Source organism: Nicotiana tabacum, chromosome 17 (assembly GCF_000715075.1).
Source record: "Nicotiana tabacum cultivar K326 chromosome 17, ASM71507v2, whole genome shotgun sequence".
Lineage (NCBI taxonomy): Eukaryota > Viridiplantae > Streptophyta > Magnoliopsida > Solanales > Solanaceae > Nicotiana > Nicotiana tabacum.
In genome coordinates this window covers 101,016,759-101,036,989 of record NC_134096.1, presented here as the reverse complement: position 1 = coordinate 101,036,989, position 20,231 = coordinate 101,016,759, and the positions used below count along the sequence as shown (strand labels likewise).

General features: G+C 36.7%; 2 protein-coding genes across 2 annotated transcripts; one reads left to right on the top strand and one right to left on the bottom strand.

The window, feature by feature from the left end:
• Positions 1-260: 260 nt before the first annotated feature.
• On the bottom strand, positions 261-6,031 carry LOC142171427 (DNA replication ATP-dependent helicase/nuclease JHS1-like). Its single transcript, XM_075233785.1, has 4 exons — positions 5,762-6,031; positions 1,056-1,133; positions 538-976; positions 261-427 (listed from the first exon to the last, which is right to left on the bottom strand). Exons 1-3 carry the CDS (start codon positions 5,909-5,911, stop codon positions 827-829), a joined length of 378 nt encoding a protein of 125 aa, XP_075089886.1. The 5' UTR covers positions 5,912-6,031; the 3' UTR covers positions 261-427; positions 538-826.
• A 9,385-nt stretch (positions 6,032-15,416) lies between these two features.
• Positions 15,417-15,866, top strand: LOC142172005 (peptidyl-prolyl cis-trans isomerase FKBP62-like). The gene has a single exon (XM_075235754.1). The coding sequence runs from the start codon at positions 15,417-15,419 to the stop codon at positions 15,864-15,866; it is 450 nt and encodes a 149-aa protein (XP_075091855.1).
• The last annotated feature ends 4,365 nt before the right edge of the window (positions 15,867-20,231 follow it).

The following is a 20,231-nucleotide window of genomic DNA, read 5'->3' as shown; positions in this document are numbered from 1 at the left end:
GCATTGAAATGGCAATCTGATACATTATATACAGACATTCGTGGAATGAAGTTTAACCTTGAACAATTTCATTTCACCCAGGAAATTTTACTATTATTTACCCAAGAGTGAATGGCTGGGTCTTGATCTCGCAGAGCATTAATATTTACATTTTCATTAGAATACAAAAATGCAAACCCTAAGAGGACTGGATTTTGCAATAATTTACAATATAGCAAAATTGGGGGGTTTTGGGTTTGTGGGGGGGGGGGGGGGGGATCTTCACCATCATCTCGGGTTGGAGCATCTCTTCAATTCCGGCTTTATGAGCAATATCCTTCTTGGAGACGCTCAAAATGCCACCTTGCTCTTCCACCTTTTCTATGAGAAGTTTTAGCAGAGGCACGTTTGATAGTGTAATGCATGAACCTACCATTATCAACTTCTTCTGTTCAATCCAAAGAGAAGTACATTATTCCATATAATCTGAGGAACTTAACAAAGTTTCAAATAGAGCAAAATTTTCAGTCAAAATGTCTCGAGGAACAGTATCTAAACCTTAGCACGTGTAAGAGCCACGTTAATCCTGTGCCAGTCTCCAAGCAATGAAGAAACATAGTTTCTTGGATTTTCACTTGACCTTACAAAGGATAGCAGAATGCAATCTTTATCCCTTCCCTGCAAAGAGTAGATTACATTAGAACAATTAGGGAAAGTACCGATCTCTTAGTCCTTTCTACCTAAGAACCACATCGCAATCTGTTACCATATATCAAGGCATTTGATAATGCCATTATGGCTGCACACATGCGGTACTGCAAGTTGTAGCATAGTAGTGGCAACTATATTAACCCAAACGAACTTCAGAGGTGGAAAGAAACATCTTATTGAAATTTGAAGATACCTGGCTTTGCAAAGCACAAATTGCTTGGGGGTGAGCTTCTGAGAGTCTGCAGAACAGGCTTACTGCCATTCCATTTTCTCTAGCCTCTGCACTCTAATATGGAAACAGTTCGAAGTTTTGGTATCACAAGTAACAAGCATTGGAGCTCAACGCAGAGAGAATCAAAGATTACCTGGACGAGTGGTGGTAATTGATAATGATCCCCAACTAGAACTAATTTTGATGCAAATGTCAATGGTCCCAATGATACCTGGATTGTAGATCTAATATTGTCATTTGTTTTTCAAGTAAGGACTTGTCATCTGGTGACAAATGTAGTTCATAAAAATAACTAGCTCTAAGAACATAGAAACGGAAAAGCAAAAGAGATTGTTTTGGGGGTAAGGAATTTAAGGCTGCACAACAAAAGCCTATTATTTAAGTGGCTTTGGAGATATAATGATGAAAGCAATAGGTTATGGAAACACCTTATAGATGTCAAATATGGCAGGAAGGATTTTTGGACTCCTCGTGCACTCCAATCCTTTTCCAAAGGGGGACTTTGGAGCACTATCAGTAGTCTATGGAATGAGTGTAGTCAGTTTGTAAAGTTGAAGCTGGGGAATGGTAAAAATATCCAATTCCGGACTGATGTATGAATGGGGAATGAAAGTCTCAAATCAAAATTTCCAGTTTTATATCGCTGTTCCTCTGACAAGAATGGGAAGGTTGCAGGCGTTTACTCAAGTAATTGTTGGGAATAAATTCCCCGCAGAAATAATATTCATGGTAATAAAAGTGGAATAATAACGTAGCACCGAGATACGGTAATTAACAAGAATAAAAGAGTGATAACGACACCAAGATTTTTACGTGGAAAACTGTTTTGAATAAGGGAAAAAACACGGCCCCGAGAGAAACAACTGATATTACTATAGCAAGAAATTTTACACTTTGTAGGTTCGAATAAAATATTCCAAAGACCACTATAACACTCAAAAGAAATAACACTCTTTTGATATTCTCACCTCACTACAGTATCGCTCACTCTCTATTTTCTTACAGACTATTTTCTTATACCCTGTCTGTAAGCCTCACTCTTTCTTTCTTTCTTTGTTGGTGTATAGAAATTAGAGCCGACGCTCTCCTTTTATAGTTGAAGCCTCACTCTCCGAAGCCTACTATATTTGATAATTTGCACACACTTCTTTTTCTTCAATGTTAACAATTCAACAATGTTGTCTGCCAAACCAAAGAAATTCCCAGCCAAGTATTTTCCTTAGGCACATGCCTATTACTTTGGCTTTTGAATGAGATGGACCCCATCAATCTCCCTCTCCAGTCTCATTCATCTAGAGGAGGTAACACTGCCTTCTAGTTTGAGTGCATGCCGACAAGTTCTTTGCATAGCTCGAACTTGTCTCTTGGTACCACCTTGGTCAGCATATCCGAAGGAATCTCACTTGTATGGATCTTTTTGACTTGTATAGATCCATCCTCTATTTTTTCTCGAATCTAGTGATATTTCACGTTGACATGCTTCATCTTTTCATAATACATGGTGTTTTTGCTCATGTCTATTGCACTTTGACTGTCACAATATATGACATACTCATTTTGATGTAGTCCGAGCTCTCAAAGGAACCATTTCAGCCAAACCATCTCTTTGCCAGCTTCAGTAGCGGCAATATACTCTGCTTCAGTTGTAGAGAGTGCAAGAAACTTCTGCAACTTCGACTGCCATGATATAGCTCCCCCTGAAAATGTGAGAAGGTATCATGTAGTAGATTTACGATTATCAAAATCACCCGCCATATCAGCATCTATGTAGCCCTTCAAGATTGGATCACATACTCCAAAACACAAGCAATCTCCTCCAGTACCCCTTAGGTATCTGAGTATCCACTTGACTACTTCTCAATGTTCCTCTCCAGGATTTTCAAGGAATCTGCTAACAACACCAATTGCATGAGCAATATCAGGTCTAGTGCATACCATTGCATACATCAAGCTTCCGACTGCTGAAGAATAAGGAACTCTTGCCATGTTCCCTTTCTCCTCCGCTATTGTAGGACACATCTTCTTGCTCAACTTCAGGTGACTAGCAAGAGGTGTGCTAACTGGCTTAGCACTTTTCATGTTAAAGCATTACACTACGCGTTCAATATACTTCTCTTGAGATAGCCACAACTTTCTGCTTGTCCGCTCTCGAACTATCTTCATCCCAAGAATTTGTCGTGCTGGGCCCAAGTCATTCATATCAATGACTTGGATAAATCTCTCTTCACTTTTGCAATCAGCTCCTTGTCTTGTCCTATAATCAACATGTCATCCAGATACAACAATATTATAATAAAGTTAGTATCATAAAATCTTTTGAAATATACACATGGATCAGAATAGGTCTTTATGTATGTTTGACTTTTCATGAATGAGTCAAACTTCATGTACAGTGCCTTGGTGCCTGTTTCAATCCACAAAGACTCATATTCAATTTGCATACCATTTGTTTCTTTCTAGCTACTGGAAATCCTTCTGGCTGCTCCATATAAATCTCCTCTTCCAAATCTCCATGAAGAAATGCAGTTTTCACATCCAACTGCTTCACCTAAAGATCCAGGCTAGATATTATGCTCAAAATTATTCGAATAGAGGTCATTTTGACAACAAGTGAGAAAATTTTATCAAAATCAATACTTTTTTTCTGTTCGAAGCCTTTAACCACCAATCGAGCTTTGTATCTGACCAGCTTGCCATTTCCATATTTCTTGAGTTTAAAGACCGACTTATATTTGAGTGGTCTTTTACCCTTTGAAAATTCAACCGGCTTGTACATGCCATTTTTATGCAGAGATTCCATCTCTTCTTGCATGGCTTTCATCCACTGGTTTTTTTTGGATGGGACAACACCTCTTTAAGACTTTCTGGCTCCTCCTCATCACTGATGAGGACATACTCTGTAGAAGGGTACCTGCATGACTCTACACTTGGCCTTTCTAATCTCCTCAGAGGTTGAGGTTATTCTTCTCCCCGGGTGGGGTGCTTCACTTGCTCGACACCATCATCAAATTGCTCCTCCTGCTCAATAATCTCATCAGGTTGCTCCCCTTGCTCCGCAACCTCGTCGGTCCTACTTTTTGCACTTGTGGGATTGTTAGAAGTAGAAGGAATAGTAGCAAGGTTAGGAATTATACCATTCTTGGCCTTCGTTGGCATATCATCAGCAGTTCCAACTTCACTTTCTGTGAAGACTACATTTCTGCTTCTGATGACCTTCTTCTTTACAGGATCCCACAATCTGTATCCGAACTCTTCATCTCCATATCCGATGAATATGCAGGGAATATATTTATCATCCAGCTTTGTTCTCTGCTCCTTTGGTACATGTGCAAATCACAGTGCTGAAATCTTGATACAAATGTCACCAATCCCTGCAATCTTTTAGTAACTTGTGTTACCTATTCTCATAGTGCCGAAATCACCTGCTACATATCTATAAAAAAAAATCTCTTACCGGTGTGGCATGGTAAGATGCTGCTGTATCAATCACCCATTCCGACTCTGGATTTGACAAGTGCATGCATTCCTCTTTCTCATTTATAAAGAGGATAACATTATCATTGTTTTGCGCCATGGCGGTTGTGTTGTCGTTATTCTTCTGGCAGTGCTTTCACCTTTGCTCTTCCTTGGATTTGGGCAATCTCTTTTTAGGCCGTATAATTGTTTCTTCGAGTACAATTTATTTGTTAGTGTTTTAGACATGTATAGGCTTTCCAACCTTGTCCAAATGCCACGTGCAATGTCTTCATCAATGATGTTATTTACCACATCATCTGATAAGTGCAACCTGATTGCACTAGCAGCCCTTTCATCCAAGTTAGTCCAATCCTCAGCTTTCATGGTATCAGGCTTTTTGGCATCAACATTTAGTACCTTGTGTAATCCTTGTTGGATGAGCAGATCCCACCAGTAATGGCTGGCATTTGATCTTGAGGAGGGGCCTTAATGACTGGGTAGTAGATTAATTCGCTCAGTTAATGCAATTGCTGGACAGTGTCAGTTTGGAGGGTAATAGGAGAGATTCAATGATTTGGGCTGCAAGTAATGATGGGAAATTCATAGTTAGTAGAGGTTATACTCTTTTACAGAAGCAACAAGGGAGGTATGAATCTGATTGGCCATGGAAAGCAATATGGAAATCAAAAGCTCATGTTAAAGTAGCATGTTTTGGGCGGATGACAGCAAATGAAGCTTGTTTAAGTCAGGATAATCTACAGAAGAGAGAAACTATTTTAATTAATAGATGCTATATGTGTGAAGAAGAATTAGAAACAGTCAATCATCTCCCCATTCATTGCAAAGTGGCAAGACAGTGTTGAGAGCTATTCCTTGGTTTGTATGGTATCAAATGGGTTATGCCACAAAATGTAAAAAGTCTGCTGGAGACATGACAACATCAACAAGTGGCAAGAAGTCAGCAGGCAGTGTGGAGAACAACCCCCCTATGTGTCTTATGGACAATATGGGTGGAGAGAAAGAGAGTTTGCTTTGAAGGGATAAGACAGCATGTATCTAGGATTAAAAATAGATGTCTTTTGAATTTGTTTTTCGATGTAAAAGGAGTGTTATTGAAAATCTAGAACAATGCATAGATTTCTTAGAGGAAATAGTTGATTTGTAGGAGTAGTGGATAAGTATTATGGCAGTTTTGGTGTAATTGTACCATCTTGGTACCTTCATTAATAAAACTTTACCTTATAAAAAAATAAAAAGATTGTTAATTGAGATATATAGAGCAGTTGCAATCAACAATAGCAACTTTGACAAGTTTAACCTCATTCACGACGTCTATTGACCAAAATGTTCAAATGCACTACAACACAAACTATAAAAACGTACCGGCAACGTAGTTTGTCCGGCTTCATCCATGATACACACATCAAATCTCTTGTTTGAAAGCAATGGGCTAGTTATCCCCAAACACGTAACAACAACAACTTTACTTTGCTCTATCCTTTGCTTTATCTCTTCAAGACCATGAGCGTCCATCACTGTAGGAGAAAGTCCAGCAGTAAATTAGTATTCTGTGGGCCAATCAGGAAGCAAACTCTTTGACAAAGTTACCAGAGACCAACTTGATAAGCAATTCTCTCGAACTTCCTCGTGTACAACCTCATATCTTACAATACGAATAAAATCTATACCCCGCAACAGTATATATGTTAGTCCTAATGTCCACTGAAGTAGTAATGCAGTAGGATTTGTATGTAAATGTAAAAGCACTACATTATTTGTGCCTTGTGGTTCGCAGTCAGCAGAAGCATACCAGAGAATGAAAGCACTAGGAAAAATAAATGATACTCCGTAATATGTAGGTGAAGCATGTCGAGAAATCATTCCTAGCAGGACATTTCGAAAAACCATGTCCTTAGAGGAAGAGGAAAGGAGAGATTTTCCTCGATAACGCTTACATGCATGTCAGTCAATCAGCTTCATTTTACTTGCAGAGCGGCTGCGTATAGTTGAATATCTAAATGGATAAAAAGAAGGATATTTAACTTGATACATTTATACACGAAGAGGTAATTGCGTTACTTTTTACCTTAGAAATCAGCAGGCTCTTATTATGAATCAATCCCGGCCCAATAAGAATATCACAAAGTATGTCACAGTAATAGATCTTGAGTTGAGAAGAAGCAATTGGGCCAATCCTTCACAAAGGTTAATTTGGGATCCAGGCTGAGGTCACTTGGTATTGTCGTTAAATAACACATGGTATCATATTTAGAGGCTATCGTGAATTATGTGCAAAGGCATTTATGGTTTCTTCACATCCCCAATTCTGTATCAGTCTTTCTCATCCCCTTTCTTCTTAGTTATGTTGCAATCTTCCCTACTCTAGTTAGTGTTTGCTTTGTAATTCCCGTTTAATGTTCAATATAATCGATCAGTTCTATCGAAAGAGAGTCGTCTACTCTTAGTTTGTTACATTGGTGCTTTCATCGATTCGGACTCCAATGGAAGCGGTGATACTAGATAAATTCAACAATGGCAACCTAGAGGGCTAGGTTTATCGGGCGGAGCGTTACTTCAAATTCCTTGGTTTCTCTGAGGAAGACTGGTTACCACTTCCATATTTTTACCTTGAAGGTGATGTCCTTGCTTGGTTCGATTGGCTCTTTCGCAACAAACAATTCTATGATTGGAACCATTTCAAGGAGAAAATATTTTTGCGATTTCAGAAACAACCTGTCATAGATTCGAAGAAGAGGCTGGCCGATTCATCCCTGGCGTATCATAACCACATTATTCACTCTACTTTGAATTCATCTGAGGCTCACGTATCTCATTTAGCTGATTTGTGCCATAATTTCAACTTATATGAGTTAGAATCTGCATTCAAAGTTGGTAACTCAGAGGCCAAGCATGTGTTCGATAAAATGTCTCCTGAAATTTTCGCCAGAGCAACAGAAGAATATTCTTCTGTTACAACAGCGTGTCAGAGCACAGATGCAAACGCTTATGTCTCTCACTTTGTAGCTGATTTGGATGTTATTCAGTCACCTAAGGTGTTCCATGCAATGTTACATAGTTGTTGCCCTAATATATTTGTCGACGCACAACCAGATGCTCCAATCGGCATGCCTGATTTAGAAATTAGAAGCTACAGGTCCTGCAAGCAGCGAAGTCCAACTGTTTGATAAAAGTGCTCATGGTTATATGTCAGAGAGTATGTTACTGCAACTTCTCTTGCTCGTGGCATTGGTGAACAACACATTGAAATTGAGACCTGGGATGACCTGTATCTTGCTGAATTTTTCATGGAGTCTGAGACTATTGTGAATCTATATCTTGATAAATTCTTTATGGAGAATGAGGATGGCATTCCAACAAGTGCAATGCCTTATGATAAAATAATGCCTGAAGATGTGCATGGAAAATCCAATGGAGGAGTAGAACATAATGAAGGTTTTCTTCCAATCTGGGCGGACAACATGGTGAGTGTACCATAATTTGCTTTTCAGATGAAAGTATACAGTCCGTGCAAGGATTGTTCAAACATAGTGATGGATGATTTCAAGGGAATCCATAGGAAATCAGCTTGTCATATTGATAATATTTTCACTGATCAACGTATTTAGAATCAGTTTCCATTTAATCCTGCTGCGACTGATCTTTGTGTTTGGGAGCCAGGAATAAGTTCTATATTCATGGCTCTAACAGGTTCCTCACAGAACATAGAAGGACTAATTTTTTTGGGATCTATTAGCAAGTTTTGCTCAACTGCCCATTCTAACTCTATGACTATAGTGTGGGATCCCGGACAAGAATGGTGTTCAAATGCCTACATTTTACAATTTAGTTCGATATTGGCTGCAACTACATCTCCAACTTTTCATCACTGTTATAATGCTAAAAAAAAAACCTTCATCCAACTTGACAGAGTTGGAACCAAGAGAAATGGTATTAACTTTGAGATTGAACCTTCTTGTTTTATTGTTTGCCTTGCATGATGAAACTACGGTACAATACTTGGATAAGGATACTTCAGCGTGTTATTCTCGTCAATATTGCTGTATTTGTAAATAATAATTCTGCAAAATATAAGTTAACGTAATGAAACAATAATAAATTCGAGCCCACTGAATTCACAGTGTTTCCTTAAGGAATTTAATCCCCTCCTAGTACCCAAGGTAATGGATTATTTCCTCCCAGGATAGAATGAATAACACACTGGTGTAGCGGTACTTCAAACCCCAGTGTTTCAGCGAACACAAAGTTCGGTAGCAAATCACACTTACAGTTGCTTTGTTTGAAGTTAAAAACAATGCAGAACGAAGGAGTATAAACTCAGAAAATCGTATGGAAATACTGAGAGGAAGGAGTGCAATGTATAGCCAATTTGTTGAGCGAATTGTATGTTGTGTGTTGAGTGTCTTAATGTCTTTCTTCAACATCTGCTGCACATATATATAGCAGCCAGTGTTGAAGAAGACCAAACGTCCACCCTCCATGGTGGAGCAAGCATTAGCTTGTTTGTGGAGCAAGCACTTCATGTTTGTGGAGCAAGCACTTCATGGTGGGAAGAGCATTAGGCGGCTGCCAAATGGTCAATACATGGATTGGAAAATATCCGTTACAAATGCAGATAATCTTACGTTAATATTTACTATTAACTAAATTTGGTCCAAAAAATTAATCAATCAATCGATCATTTGACCAAATCCAAATCCAAATCCAAAGCCAAAGCGGAAGCCGAAGCCGTAGCCGTAGCCGAAGCCGAGCCGAGCGAGCGACGACGACGACGGCGCGAGGCTTGCTTTCTTCTTAACTCTTTAAGAGCTACAAGAAGAGCAATTATATATATACCCACCAAAAATGTCTTCCTCTTCCAATATGGGACAATGTCTCATTGTCAAGAGGGGAAAACTTAAAATTTTACTCAAAATTTCATTTTCCCTCCATTTCCCATTCACCCTCATTTTAAGAATATTTCATCTTAAAAACAAAACTTCAACAACCCCCCACATGAATGGGGAATGGCTATATCACGGAAGTATGCATGAAAAAACTGTGTGATTTACAAGTAAGGATTAATCGCATCTGGATAAGTAGGTTTCCCTTTGAACTTTCCGTAGTAAACTTATGTCGGATATACTCGGTCAATCGGTAGATTTGATATCTTTGAACCGTCGATCTTTGGTGTATACCTAGACAACCATAAGTCACACAATCAACCCTTAACCGTCTTTGGTTCTCATTGTTGTGTTCGTTTCAGCCATGAACACCGCCTGGTTTCATAAGTGCGTAGAGAACTGGCCTTACAAAGTTCTCCTTGAAGCGGCTAACACTTCACACTTACATAGGTGATTCCTAAACGTGTCATCCTGTAGATACACTATTTGATATACCCCGTATCAAATTTAGAAATCATTAAAAAACCTTAATGCTTTATCCTTGGTACTGAACATTGTCTCATCACGAGAACGGACTAAAATTTTATTTGACAATGTTGAACCGTCATTAATGACTTTGTTTGATCTCCTTGAACCTAGATCTTGGGATCTCCAGTCTTCTAGGTAGAGTTACCGCCACAATGACTTGTTCTCGGCCATAGCCCCATTCCCCTTGATGATTTCTCAACTACCTCTCTAGTTAGGCCTTTTGTAAGTGGATCTGACACATTATCACTTGACTTTACATAGTCAATCGTGATAATTCCTCTAGAGAGTAATTGCCTAACGGTTTTATGTCTTCGTCGTATATGACGAGATTTACCGTTATACATAACGCTCCCAGCCCTTCCAATTGCCGCTTGACTATCACAATGTATGCATATTGGTGCCAACGGTTTGGGCCAAAATGGAATGTCTTCCAAGAAATTCCGGAGCCATTCAGCTTCTTCACCGGCTTTATCTAAGGCTATGAATTCAGCCTCCATTGTAGAGCGGGCAATACATGTTTGTTTGGACGACTTCCAAGATACCGCTCCTCCACCAATAGTGAATACATATCCACTCGTGGACTTAGAATCAGTTGAACCGGTGATCCAATTTGTATCACAGTATCCCTCAATCACCGCAGGGAAATTACTGTAGTGCAATTCAAAGTTCTGGGTATGTTCTAAATATCCCAAAACTCGTTTCATTGCCATCCAATGAGATTGGCCTGGATTGCTCGTATATCGACTCAGTTTACTTATAGCACAAGCTATATCTGGTCGTGTACAATTCATGATATACATTAAGCATCCCAACACACGAGCATAATCCAATTATGATATGCTTTGGCCTTTGTTCTTTGCTAATGCAAGATTCACGTCAATTGGAGTCTTTGCAACTTTAAAGCCCACGTGCTTGAATTTTTCAAGTACTGTCTTAATATAATGAGATTGTGACAATGCCAGACCTTGAGGAGTCTTATGGATCTTAATTCCCAGAATTAAATCAGCAACTCCCAAGTCTTTCATATCAAACTTGCTATTGAGCATACGCTTAGTAGCATTTATGTTGGCAATGTCATTACTCATTATCAGCATATCATCCACATATAGGCAAACAATGACTATGTGATTTGGAATATTTTTAATGTACACACATTTATCACATTCATTTATCTTAAAACCATTTGACAACATTGTTTGGTCAAATTTCGCATGCCATTGTTTGGGTGCTTGTTTTAGTCCGTAAAGAGACTTAACAAGTCTACATACCTTCTTTTCTTTACCTGAAACCACAAACCCTTCAGGTTGTTCCATGTAAATTTCTTCCTCCAACTCTCCATTTAAGAAGGCCGTCTTAACATCCATTTGATGAATTTCAAGACCATACACTGCAGCTAATGCTACTAACATCCGTATGGACGTAATTCTTGTAACTGGAGAGTATGTATCAAAGTAGTCTAGACCTTCTCGTTGTCTATACCCTTTGACTATGAGCCTTGCCTTGAATTTATCAATAGTGCCATCATCTTTGATTTTTCTCTTAAAAATCCATTTAGAACCCAAAGGTTTATTTCCAGGAGGAAGATCAACCAATTCCCATGTATGGTTTTTCAATATGAATTCTATTTCACTATTGACTGCCTCTTTCCAAAACAATGATTCCGAAGAAGTCATGGCTTCTTTAAATGTTTAAGGCTCATTCTCTAATAAGAAAGTCACAAAATCCGGTCCAAATGAAGTAGACATTCTTTGACGTTTACTACGTCTTGGATCCTCCTGGTTACATGTACTTTCTTTTGTTTCTTCCCGAGGTCGTTTAGATCCTTCACCAAACGACTCACATTCCTTTTTATACGGATATATATTTTCAAAGAACTCAGCATTATCTGATTCTATAACCGTATTATTATGAATGTCGGGATTTTCTGATTTATGAACCAGAAATCGATATGCTTTACTATTTGTCGCATATCCTATGAAAACACAATCAACGGTTTTCGGTCCTATCTTTACCCTTTTGGGTTTAGGAACTTGCACTTTTGCCAAACACCCCCACACTTTAAAGTAATTCAAGTTGGGCTTCCTTCCTTTCTATTTTTTATATGGAATGGATTGTGTTTTGCTATGGGGCACTCGATTTAATATTCGATTAGCCGTAAGAATGGCTTCCCCCCACAAGTTCTGTGGCAAACCAGAACTTATTAACAACGCATTCATCATCTCCTTTAATGTGCGATTCTTTCTTTCCGCAATCCCATTAGATTGGGGCGTGTAAAGGGCTGTTGTTTGATGAATAATTCCATATTCTAAACATATTTCTTCAAAAGGAGATTCATATTCACCACCCCTATCACTTCTTATCATTTTTACTTTCTTGTTAAGTTGCGTTTCAACTTCATTTTTGTATTGCCTGAATGCGTCTATTGTTTCATCTTTACTATTCAGTAAGTAAACATAGCAATATCGAGTACCATCGTCAATAAAAGTTATGAAATACTTCTTTCCACCACGAGATGGTATTGACTTCATGTCACAAATATCTGTGTGAATTAAGTCTAAAGGATTTGAATTCCTTTCAACTGACTTATAAGGATGTTTAACATACTTAGATTCCACACATGTTTGACATTTTGATTTTTCGTATTCAAACTTGGGCAGTACTTCCAAGTTAATTATTTTCCGCAAGGTTTTATAATTGACATGACCCAAACGTACATGCCATAAATCATTTGACTCAAGTAAGTAAGAAGAAGCTGAAATATTATTATTATTTTCCACAACCATTACTTTTAGGTTGAAAAGGCCCTCGGTGAGGTAACCTTTTCCTACAAATATTTCATTCTTACTAATTACAACCTTGTTTGACATAAAAATGCACTTAAAATCGTGCTTAACAAGAAGTCCAGTAGAGACTAAATTCTTTCTCATTTCGGGAACATGAAGGACATTGTTCAAAGTCATGATCTTGCCAGAAGTCATTTTCAGAAATATCTTTCCATATCCTTCAACTTTCGCTGTTGAAGCATTTCCCATATAAACTGTCTCTCCGGGTTCAGTAAGAGTATAAGTAGCAAAAGCTTCTCTAACTGCACAAACATGGTGAGTGGCTCCTGAATCAAACCACCACAGTTTAGGATTTCCCACCAAGTTACATTCAGAAAGCATGGCACACAAGTTATCAACATCATCATGGTTTACTACCATGTTTGCTTGACCCCTTTTCTTGTCTTTCTTCGGAGCATGACACTCCGTAGATTTGTGTCCGGTTTTCCCACAGTTGTAGCAGTTTCCACTGAACCGCTTCTTGATTGGGTTGTATTTCGGACCAGAAGCCTTCTTCCTCTTTTTGTTAGCTTCAACAATATTTGCTCCCATTATTGTTGAATTTCCACGGCCTCTCCTTTCAGCAGCTTTATTGTCCTCTTCGATTCTCAACCGAACAATGAGATCTTCAAGGGACATTTCCTTTCGTTTGTGTTTCAAATAATTTTTGAAGTCCTTCCACAACGGAGGCAACTTCTCAATCATTGCTGCTACTTGGAATGCTTCGTTGATGACAAGACCTTCAGCAAGTAGATCATGAATAATCACTTGTAATTCCTGGACTTGGGTAATAACAGATTTGCTATCTACCATTTTGTAGTCCAAAAATTTTGCGGCAACGAATTTCTTCATCCCGGCATCTTCAGTTTTATATTTCTTTTCAAGCGCATTCCACAATTCTTTTGAGGTCTCCATGCTACTGTATACATTATACAGATTATCATCCAGCCCGCTAAGAATATAATTCTTGCATAAAAAATCAGAATGCTTCCACGCTTCAATCACGAGAAAGCGTTCATTCTCTGGAGTTTTATCTGGCAGATCAGGAACATCTTCCTTGATGAACTTCTGTAGACATAACGTAGTTAAATAGAAGAACATCTTCTGCTGCCAGCGCTTGAAATCAATCCCGAAAAATTTTCTGGGTTTTTCTGCCGGTGTTCGGCTTGTCGATGCGTTGGCAGTTACCATCGGAACAGCTTGGTTTTCGCTTTCAGTCATCATTTTTTCTGTAAAAGAATGACACAAACAAACGTTTAATACACGTTTTTAAACTGGAGTAAAAATCACGTAGATTTTAATATCCAACAAAATGCCACGAAGGCTTAACTCTCCAAAACGGGAGTACTCAAACCACAAAGGTTTTAGTTTGCAGAATAATAAGAATAACACAAATACAGAAATAAATATTAAATTCCTTAAGATTGTTATTCCCGCCAATATTGCTGTATTTGTAAATAATAATTCTGCAAAATATAAGTTAACGTAATGAAACAATAATAAATTCGAGCCCACTGAATTTACAGTGTTTCCTCAAGGAATTTAATCCCCTCCTAGTACCCAAGGTAATGGATTATTTCCTCCCAGGATAGAACGAATAACACACTGGTGTAGCGGTACTTCAAACCCCAGTGTTTCAGCGAACACAAAGTTCGGTAGTAAATCACACTTACAGTTGCTTTGTTTGAAGTTAAAAACAATGCAGAACGAAGGAGTATAAACTCAGAAAATCGTATGGAAATGCTGAGAGGAAGGAGTGCAATGTATAGCCAATTTGTTGAGCGAATTGTGCGTTGTGTGTTGAGTGTTGAGTGTCTTTCTTCAACATCTGCTGCACATATATATAGCAGCCAGTGTTGAAGAAGACCAAACGTCCACCCTCCATGGTGGAGCAAGCATTAGCTTGTTTGTGGAGCAAGCACTTCATGTTTGTGGAGCAAGCACTTCATGGTGGGAAGAGCATTAGGCGGCTGCCAAATGGTCAATACACGGATTGGAAAATATCCGTTACAAATACGGATAATCTTACATTAATATTTACTATTAACAAATAAATTTGGTCCAAAAAATTAATCAATCAATCGATCATTTGACCAAATCCAAATCCAAATCCAAAGCCAAAGCGGAAGCCGAAGCCGTAGCCGTAGCCGAAGCCGAGCCGAGCAAGCGACGACGATGACGGCGCGAGGCTTGCTTTCTTCTTAACTCTTTAAGAGCTACAAGAAGAGCAATTATATATATACCCACCAAAAATGTCTTCCTCTTCCAATATGGGACAATGTCTCATTGTCAAGAGGGAGAAACTTAAAATTTTACTCAAAATTTCATTTTCCCTCCATTTCCCATTCACCCTCATTTTAAGAATATTTCATCTTAAAAACAAAACCTCAACACAGCGAACTACGTACTCAAATTTATAACAGAAGCAGGTGGCGAAGTTTTACTCAAGCCAAGGTATATTGAGAACATAGAGGAACTACTTTTGCTGAAATGTACTGGCAAGTCTTCCTTAATTGCATATTCTAACTCTATGAGTAGAGTGTGGGATCCTGGACAACCATGGTGTGTGAATTCCTACTTGTCCAATGAGTTCTCTGTTGTAATATAACTACATTGCATTCAGAGGTCCTTTAATTGTAGGGGAAGAATATAGTCCAATCTTAGATGAGTATTTTGATGTAAAACATGACATTTTGGTGGCAGGTTTCAAACACATACCAGTTTGGGAACACAATTTTAGTAATGTTCTTGACGATGTTCTAGTCAAATGAAGCTCTCGAGGTTAACATGGTTGTGGATAAATTAGATGAAGTGGAGTTGCCTGTTCTGTTTAGTCATTTCTGCTCTGTTTGTAGTACGGTTGTGAAAAATATAGCGAGAGGTGAAAAGGGTCAGCTGACCGTGATGCCACAAGATAGCGTTGGGACAAAAAGAAAACCAACCTTGAGCTATAGAGGAGCAATCTCGCCTACTGCCATGTCAACAGAAATAAACTTTGGCTTGATCTCATGGAAGACTATCTCAGATGTCAAACTGACCAGGATGTTGCAAGATGGCACAAACCTCATCGAGGAGGGCCATGACGATGAGAATGGAGATGAGCCTTTTGAGTTTAGGAGAGATGACGAGCAAGTTATTATTGGGGTAGATAGAGTTGAGATGACAAGAAAAGTAAAATTAGACATTCCCATATTACTGATTCGTCTATTTTTGTTGAGTTGCCCAGTCAAACTGTAGTAAACAATATGAGCTTTCCTCTACTGTCAAGGAAACCAATGTATCCAAAGTTGTGGAATACACCAGGAGAGTTGCTTTTTGAGCCAGTAGCTGTTGTATAACTGAGTTGGTCGGACTATTTTATAATAGAATTACCAATTTTCAGTTGGCATCATTTGGATACCACAATAATTGAACAATTTAAAACATCCCAGCAAGCCATGAGGACCAAATTCAGTGCGTGATTATGGCCGGTTTTGTTCACTTGCTATAAAATGTAGAGTTAGATATTTAAAAAAGGCTTCATTGGCAATCTCCAAGGCTACATCTTGTAGTACTAGTGAGCAGACCAAATACCTTAGTAGCGGTGGAGGCTTTACATATGAATACTCACGAACATGGTTGGGGACAAGTAACTTTGTCGAGACTTTTGGAGATGTGATTATTACATTTTCCTATGTAGACTGTTCCACAACGTTACTTCAAGCTCCATCAGTGAACATCGCCACTATGATATCATTGTCCTTGAACCTTGAGGATAAGTTCTTTTTTAGGGAGGGAGTATTGTTATGAAACAATACCAACCCAATAAGCTGAATACCACCAAGTATGTCACAGTAATAGATGTTGAGCTGAGAAGAAACAATTGGGCTAGGCCTTCACAAAGGTTAATTTGGGATCCAGGCTGAGGGCACTTGGTATTATCGTTAAATAACACATGGTATCATATTTAGAGGCTATCGTGAATTACGTGCAAAGACATTTCTGATATTTTCTCATCCTCAATTCTGTATCAGTCTTTCTCATCCCGTTTCTTCTTAATTCTGTTGAAATCTTCCCAACTTTAGTTAGTGTTTGCTTTCTAATTCCCATTTAATGTTTAATATAATCGATCAGTTCTATTGAAAGAGAGTCGTCCACTCTTAGTTTGTTACACTCTGGATTTGATCTAAATGTATGTGAGGATGTGTTATAAGGATAGAGTTTTGGTTTTCTGCCATTAAGCTAATAGATTATATTTGTTTGCCCCTTCGCCTAAGCCCCACTAACATATATCCGAATAGCTTGTCTACCAAGTACCAATTCATCAGCAGCTTAATAGCTCTATCTAAAACTTTTCATGGTGAGACCAAGTTACACACGATCTACAATATGGGGGAATCAAACTTCAAAGTATTAGAGTACTTACTGTTTGGGAACAAATTAAAAATTGTGAATTAGAGTACTTACTGTTTGGGAAGAAAAGACTTCAAACCCATTAGGCTAACTAATTTTCGGACGGGTAATTGAAAAATGAGGAATTTTCAGAAATGACTATTGTTTAGTGCTTATTAATTTTCTATAGTTACCGTATACATAATTACTTTCCGTAGCTACCTTTCAGTTGTTATGGTAATGTATTCGACGTATTCGAGCTACTGTATTCATGAATACAGTAGCAAAAATTGGCTAAAAAGCAAAAAATTTTAATTTTCTATTCACAATATTTTATTTATTCCTAATGCTTGGTATTGCTGCTTTATTGGGTATATTTCATTTGTTGTATTCATTGATTTTTATTTGTATTGAGAGTATTTTACTGTATTTCATTATATTGTTGTTTTAAATACAGATGGATACAGTTAGGTTGAAAATACATATGAATACAATTAGATTGAATGCATAACTAATTGATGAATAACATCAAAATAATAAAACTAATAATGTATTTAAAAATGTTGTTGTATGAACTCAAATACATATTAATACATCTAAATACAACAATCAAAAATCACTGTACAAAATAAAAATTAGTGTATGCCTTATCGAATGCATATAAATACATCTAAATATAAGAAGAGAAAATTAATGTATAAATATATGTTTTATCGAATACATATAAATACAAGAAGAGAAAATCACCGTACAAACTAAAAATCCCAAACCTAATCCTAATCTCATTGGCCGCTGCCACCGTCTCCTCTGTCCTTTCCTCTCCCATGTCAACATTCAAAATTAATTCAGCAAAATCACTGTACACTGAAAAATCTTCTCTATCAATATACTGGATAAAATCAAGTTGAGTTCTTTGACTTTATGGGTGATGGTGGAAAGGACCCAGACAGTAACATCGGATGAGAAACAACGTTTAAAGGAGAAATCAAGGTGGAGTTTTGATATGCTGCTGCTGTTACAGTGCATGTTTATAAGGGATTTGTCAACAAATTTTCGCCATCACCCATCCGCAAAATCTACTCTGGGGTTTGAGAACAATCTAGAGAGAGAATCTGTAAATAAAGGAGAGAATCGTAGTTCAACAATGGGGAAGACAACAGAGAGAATAAACTGAAAGAATGAGAGAGAAAAATATTAGACAGCGTATTTAATGGCTTAACTGTAGGAAGTGACCATAAATACATATTTTGCTATAAAAACTAAAAAGGTAGTTACAGAAAATAATATTTTAAAAGAGTTTTTATTTATAATAAATAGAGTGTAAAGCTTTGTTATAGGAGGTACAATTTTCTTGAAAAATAGCTAGCTTTTGTAAAAGCCATTAAAAAATAACCACTATTTTGCTAAAATACGAAAAGTTTTAGCATAATATGCTGGATTATGGAGCTCATGCATATAAACTTCTAGCATATTATGTTGAAACTCCAGCACACAGAAAGTTTTAGCATAATATGCTAGATTATGGAGTTCCTACATATAAACTTCCAGCATATTATATTAGAACTCTAGCACGTTTTGATAGTTCTAATATGTGAAAAATTCGAACTCGAGCATATTATGCTTGATTTTTTTTTTGGATTTTAATGGTGTTTTTGTTTAGACTAGCTTTAGTGTATGTGCGTTGCACGTGTGTTTAACGTCAATCAGTAAAATATATGTATACGAAGAACATGTAAATCAAGTTATCAAATGCTAAGTTTTAAAAATGTCTACATTTAGTTAATATTTTAAAATAAGCAATTTTGTACAGAGAAAGGTATAGTGAGTTGTCATTTATTTGAACGAATACGGGAAAGAAAATTAATTAACAATAACTAACTTATAATATATTTTGTCTTCTAATATTTCATTCTTATTGTTTTTAACGTTTGTATTTTTAACAGTTTGACTCTTACTACTATATTATAATCTATTTTATTATAAATTTTGAAAAGAATGACTTGAATTTTTTGCAAATTAGTTAAATCAAAGACTTTTTGGTTAATTAGGATTGTTCTTAACGTTAAAGAGATTTATTTTGTTGTTGATTCAAATCTTAATAATAGCTCATCCCAAGTTTTAAATATTTAATTGTAATTATAATTTTTATCCAATAAGAATTTTACGTTCAATATAATAAAAAAATTGTTCATGGTACGCACATCGCGCGTGTATCCTATCTCAATGAGTGTTTGAGTTATGAAATAAAATCATAAGTTCCTGCCAATACTCATTAATATTGACATTGTACGTATAACCAAGAAAAAAGTGTCTCATAGAAATCCTCAATCATCACCTAATAATTCAACTTAAAATTTATGCCACTTTTTTAATAAATAAAGTTAGCATGCTTCCTTTTCGGTTTCAGTAGTACATATAGTCATTGAAAACATAAATAATGGATAGAACTTCACACATATAGCAAACAACTAATAATTCATGAATTTCAGATGAACACAAAATCAAAGAGCCTTGAAAATGAGAAAAGATATTCAAAAAGAATACTAAAGTAAGCTAGTAAAATACATCGGAGAATGACTCAAAATTATATTTGAAAGAGTATATTTAGTTTCAATATATTATTATTCAAGTGAAATTAGTATTTAAATAATTCTAATATTGTTTAACTCCATTTGTCGTTATATTTGAAAATAATTAGTTTTATAACAGTTTTTTTTAAAAAAATTAAAAGGTAAATTATCGATACACATTTCGATTGGAGAATATGAATTTCTTCTTAATTTGAAAGGCATATCTTTGGAAAAAATCTTACGAAAATTGTAGTAATTCATGTAACATGATATTAAATAAAAAATGATTGATATATCTGTTTTTTGGTAATTAATTTTTGATATTTATTATACATTTTTATTATGATTCTTCAAAAGGCCATCAATAAAAATAATATTATTTTTCTCATAGATTTGGAATAAAGAGGGTCGTCATATAGTTTTTAGAAGAAACTGGTTCACACGTAAACCATTTGAGCACATATATTTTATATTAATTTGAAGGGCATATCCTTTGGGGTAAGCTTACAAAAATTGTAGTCATTTTTGTGACATAATATTAAATCTAACATGATCGAAATCGTTATATATTTTTATTATAATTCTTCAAACAGTCATCAAATTAACATTAATTAAAAAAATTGTATCTTTCTTTTAGAGCCATTGGAATGAACGGCTAGGT

Bases quoted from the DNA above. Each gene is read 5' to 3' on its own strand.
- LOC142171427 (XM_075233785.1), bottom strand. From the start codon at position 5,911: ATGGACGCTCATGGTCTTGAAGAGATAAAGCAAAGGATAGAGCAAAGT. The intron at 1,134-5,761 runs GTACGTTTTTAT...TCTACAATCCAG, and splicing joins CCGGACAAACTACGTTGCCG to GTATCATTGGGACCATTGAC. The intron at 977-1,055 runs GTAATCTTTGAT...TTTCCATATTAG, and splicing joins AATTACCACCACTCGTCCAG to AGTGCAGAGGCTAGAGAAAA.
- LOC142172005 (XM_075235754.1), top strand. From the start codon at position 15,417: ATGGTTGTGGATAAATTAGATGAAGTGGAGTTGCCTGTTCTGTTTAGT.